General features: G+C 41.5%; 1 protein-coding gene and 1 non-coding gene across 2 annotated transcripts; both read right to left on the reverse strand.

The window, feature by feature from the left end:
• Positions 704-2,982, reverse strand: LOC8055455 (UPF0235 protein C15orf40 homolog). The gene is made up of 3 exons (XM_002448767.2): positions 2,748-2,982; positions 2,538-2,626; positions 704-1,316 (listed from the first exon to the last, which is right to left on the reverse strand). Exons 1-3 carry the CDS (start codon positions 2,920-2,922, stop codon positions 1,185-1,187), a joined length of 396 nt encoding a protein of 131 aa, XP_002448812.1. The 5' UTR covers positions 2,923-2,982; the 3' UTR covers positions 704-1,184.
• On the reverse strand, positions 4,427-4,500 carry TRNAV-CAC. The gene has a single exon. It is a non-coding gene; the product is annotated as a tRNA-Val (tRNA).

Below are 5,568 nucleotides of genomic sequence, written 5' to 3' on the forward strand. Positions count from 1 at the left end.
ATGTAATTATAGATAAACTATATAATTAATTATTTTTTATTTATATTAATCCCGACGGCCACGGCTTCGCCATGTTGTAATTCGTACGAGACAAACAACCTGCTGAGCATCACATCCAATCAGTCGCGGTCGCAAGTCAGAGTCAGGCTCCATTCCACTTTTCTTTTATTTTTATTTTTTTTTTCTGTTGGGCTGGCTGCAAGCTCCACGCGCAAGTTCGATTTGTCATTGCGCTGCCGCTGCAAACCATTTGTTTTTTTCAGGTTTTATTGTGTTTTTATGAGAAACAAAAACAAAAACGAAAATGGAAACCGCAAATGTAGAAATTTCTACGTTTTTCAACTGCAAATTTCTGACGGTACTATACCATTTTTTACCCACTTAATTCATGTTCTCATCCCCTGAGCACAGAAGCTTTGCTAGTTTTTTCATTGCAATTGTAGCCTCTCATTGTTTACACCTACTTTTCTGCATAGATACTATATATTATATATACTAGCGGCAAGTTGCACTGCACCTGCATTTGCATCGAGCCGGTCGTCAAAAAGTTTGTGAAGCGGCTCACCTACGCAAATGTTGTAGCCACGTTTGGATCAGCTTACAGTCAACTACGAGCCAGCAGGTACGTGTCGCCACAACTGGTCCGGAGGTCCAAGGAGTTTCACCAAAAAAGAAAAAACAATTTGCTGCCAGGATCGAGATGGAAACAATGATAATCTCGTTGAAGGTCTAACAAAAATTGAGAGCGCAACAAGTTGTCAAAGCTGGTAGGATCTGGCCCAGTAACCCTGGAATATATAGCACAAAAGGCCAGTCCAGCCATGTGGCCCAAAAGGCTAGAGATGACACGGTTACAGTTCAAAACCAAAGGATCACACCACGTGGGTGCATCCCTTCCCAAGCCCACACACATGGGAGCATTAGCCATACAAACCAAGGTTTAGTAATGTTTGGTGAATTTGCATTCCTTACACCATCATCTCGTTGACATATATGCATTATGGCAACTTAAGGAAGAGAACGGCCTCATCTTTAGCCAGTCACTTCATTTTCAAACTTCTGTTTGCGAGCTGGAACAGGATCATTAGGAGCTACTATACTAGGAAGGTCATCAACAGGGCAAATATGTTAATCAGAAACACTCTGATGCCCGTTCAAGTAATTCCAGGCTTAGCATACATACCTCAGGCACAATTACAAGACTTCTTCAAAGCATCATAGACACCTTCAAGAGTCGCATCTTGTACTAGTACAACCTTTTCCCTCGATTTGGAACCAGAGCCTATAGATACTTCTCTTTTCTTCACCCCAAGTACCTGCATATTTTACGGAGATTTACAGAATTATTATGGTGGGACGGATAAAGAAAATGTCAGATGACTATCTTACTGAGTTGACAACATTCATTTGGATTATCCTAGACTCCTAGTTCATAACCATATCAACATTGTAGAGGAAATAAAGCTTAATAGGACCAAAGAGTGCAACCCAGTCTAGCTCAGTTTTCCTTCTGCCTTTTTTTTTTGTGAATAATGAGCTTAATATGACTTTAACCTCTTGAATTCAACTCGACAGTGAAACTAATAATCAGATTACTTGATCAGTATTATTCACATGATTATCTGGTAAAAGTTAAAGCAGCATAGTTTTAGCTGCTACTCTTACAGAATATTACGTTAGCCTGGAAGTTTGATCTGAACTGGTTAAGTTGCTATTCCCAGCGCTATATACTATAGTTAGAGTTCAGATCCAACCCCGTGCTAGGGAAAAAAAAAAGGCAATCAAATGCTTTATTGTGCTATTGGTACACCAACCAAACTTTTTGCTTTACAAAAGAAACACCTAATCTATGTTGTTAACGCACATCTAACTTATTTCACACAAATTACGTCTCAGTTTATGGAAACAAATAAGATAGCAGCTCCTCTGCAGAGTAATTGACTTCAAGCACAGTTGCAGACCCAACAAAAAGACTATAGAAGCAATGATTCAAACACTTCACTAGACAAATTTGCCTTCTCAACATGCTTATAATAAGCTAAAAGAACAATTCGACATTCCGTTGGGGCAGTGGAGTAAACTGGACTTTTCCGTGCTCAAAAATCAAGCGCAGTTCAAGTTCTACACATCATTGCAATAACTAGTGCAAAATCAAGCGTCAAAGTAAACCAGTTACTTTGGTGCTCTAAAATCACTAATGTAAGACACAGATTGGTTCCTGCAAGGCTGCAACTGAACAGCATCAGGAGATCAGTCAAGTCAGATTTCTGTGTCCCACCTTTGCTTTTGAAATTTCCAAGCCAGGTTTCTTAACTTTTATGGGAATTGGATCTGAAACTGTTTAAATTGCTACTCCCAGCGCTTTAGACAAATTGGTTTATTCATCAGCGCTGGGTAATTTTTATTAGCTTTCATCCAAAGTTTATGAAACAAGACTAGCGAGTATTCAAGATGTACTGTAGCCAAGACACTATGCGAATCCAAGTCAATTCGTATTGAACAAATGTTTTTGTAACTGCGATGAATGAACGACTCACCGAGCTGATAAAGTCGACAAGCGCGGCGTTGGCCTCGCCATCCCTCGCCGGCGCGTCGATCTGCACGCCCACCGCCTCGTCCCCGATCTCTGCAGAACCCCACACACATGCGCGTCGCCGTTTGAGCAAGGAGGAAGAGGAACAGCAGACCGCCGTGACAGCCGAGATGGATGCGCTAGAACTAGAAGGGGGCAGTGAGACAGACCGGACCTGTGATGGTGGCGACCTTGGAGCCGGGCTTGGCGTGGATGGATATGGCCACGGTCGACGGCGGCATCAGGCGGAGGCAGCCCGGGAACCCTCCAGCTCCGGCAGTCGTGGCTGCGGCGGGTGTCGCCGGCGGCGGCGCCGCCCCTTTGGCCTTGCCTCGCTTCCCCGGAGCCATCTCGTTTCCGAACGATTGAAGTGGGCCCTGGCTCGATTCGTTTCCGAGCTCCGACAGAAGTGGGCCCACCTGCAGCCACAGGAATATAAACATGGGCTCGCCTTTTGCTAAAAAAAACACGGGCTCGCGTGGTAAGTTGAAACTAGTTTCATGTTTTTCCAAGCTAAAACAATATTTTCAAAATATTTATAATTCTGATCGGATTTTAAGACTTTTTTCCCATAATATTTAGATATTTTAAAAGGTGAAGCTTATATTATGTTTTAATATCCAGCAAATGTACTCTATGTTGCAACAAAACATGATACATATTAGAATCAAACTCCGTATCATCGCTAGATGTGAGTTGGTCTAACTAGTTCAAGTCATATATGAGCACGATTTTTGGTGGAGGCTGATAGAAGCTGAGGCTGCCCAAAAAAGATAGGACAGTAGCAGATGTTTGGTGTCAATATTTGGTTTCTATATATAATTGAGATATCCTCAAAAGATCGCTGATGTATTTTAAACCGAACCAGGAGAGAGACATGTGCAAAGGTATGTGTTCGATTGAATAGAATTCTTGAGTCCGAGGCCATGCTCCAGCTAGCTGGATGCTCCCTTCTACCTTACGTCGCTGCCTGTGGGGTCGTATGGAAGCAGGGTCAAAGGGTCCACCCGCCAGTGACAGCACTCGTGTTAGCCGTGCTCGGGCTCGGTCGCTCGAGGGTAGCCACACGAGAGCCCTGCCACACGTCGACGTGCGAGGACGTCTGCAGCACCGTGAATCGCTCTGGTGCGAGCAATCATAGTAGTCTTTAAGGAACCTGATGGGCTACCTTCTGGAAGCCTAGATCAATGAAATGAACTCTCCGTTGACAGTAAAAAAAAGTACTAGGGGAGGTAAAAAATTAAGCATCATCGTCCCTTATCACTATGGATGGAAACATTATGCTTAACTCGTTATTGTCTGTCCATTTCTTTTACGCCACCATTCTTAATTTTAAACTTGAATAAATCTTGCATGGTTCCAGCTCAGGTTCTAGTCGCTCACCTAGTTCGGCAATATCAGTGAGTGAATGAACTTATTAGGTAATTTAATGACCAGTCTATTTTGGATGTTGCTGGCAACGGGGGAGGAAGGTAGTTCACGAACAATGTGTTCTCCCAGACTCTGGAAGTAAAAATGCCAGTATGTGACATGTAAATTTCTTGATGGGACGGAATGTTTGACTACCAAACCACTGACAATGTTGTGATAGATAAAATGTGTTCTGGATCTGTTCCTGCAGGGATTAAAAAAGGCAAAAGATAAAATGTCTGAGATAAAAAAAAGGCTAAAAAATGGGACAAAAATGTCTGAGCTAAAAAAAAAGGCAAAAAAAATGAAAAATGTTGTGATAGATAAAATGTGTTCTAGAGTTGTTCCTGCAGGGATTTAAAAAAAGGCAAAAAGATAAAATGTCGAGTAAAAAAGGCAAAAAACAAGGGGCAAAAATGTCTGAGCTAAAAAAAAGAAAAAAAATGTCTGAGCCCAGGTTCGAACTGGGGACCTTTAGTGTGTGAGACTAACGTGATAACCAACTACACCACCCAGACAACGTGAAAAGTTACTGCGTTTTTATATATTTGTTCGCTGTGTATGCATGAACCTCCGCGAGACCCTATCAGACAGTACTTACCCATGTCCATCTCCCACATCAACAATTCAAGCCTATTCTCGTCAAAAGACAAACAATTCAAGCTTTTTTTTTTGGAGTTTTATTTAGGGTTGAATACCAATCTTTTAATAAGTGGATTAAAAGGCGGTTTAACCAGCTCTGCAGGTGGCATACCACCTGTTGACAATGAATGTCCAAAAGTCACCAGAACCCACTACGCATAACCAAAACACAGAAAAAAAGCAACAGACAGAACTATCCCAAAGCAGCCCGACACTGTTCGTTTAGCAAAAAAGACATAACTAAAAGTATTATTCGTTGATTTATTGTAAAAGAAAAACACTGTTGAATGATTAACAGATTCGGTAGATAAGGAAGGCCTGAATAATCTTTAGGTCATCATTGGGATGGTCCTTGCTATTCTTGGAATGATATGGTATGAAAATGCATCTGCTAAACCAGTTTAGAAGAAAAGGACGGTGCAGAGAAATAATCTTGCTAATCTCACTGCGACTGAGATGAGAGAAACTAGACCTGTGCTGTGGTTATATATATCTGGTGACTGGACAAAAGTGGAATGGCTATATATGTGTTTGCCGCAGGCCGCAGCAGCTGAACTCTTCCAGTTTAGAAATATTTAGCATTGTCGACTCCATTGTTTTGGCTCTCTGAATCTGAATCATTTGTAGCGAGGGGGAAGGACAGATGGTACAAGATTTGAAGACTGTTTTATCAAATCAAATATGCCGTAATTGTTTCATCAAATAGTGCAATTGTCTTCGCAAAACGTTAAACATTGCCCTTGTTATATGTTGTGGTGTTTTTGCCATGATCTCCTCGCTTACAAATTGATGCAATTAACTAGCTGAATATTGTAAGGGCCTAATTTGGTTACGGATGATAAAGTTTACTGTCCGTCACATCGAATATTTTGACACATGCATAAAGTACTAAATATAGACTATTTACGAAAATAAAAACATGGCTAGAGAGTAATTTACGAGAC

The sequence above is a fragment of the Sorghum bicolor genome, chromosome 6 (assembly GCF_000003195.3).
Source record: "Sorghum bicolor cultivar BTx623 chromosome 6, Sorghum_bicolor_NCBIv3, whole genome shotgun sequence".
NCBI classification, from domain to species: Eukaryota; Viridiplantae; Streptophyta; class Magnoliopsida; order Poales; family Poaceae; genus Sorghum; species Sorghum bicolor.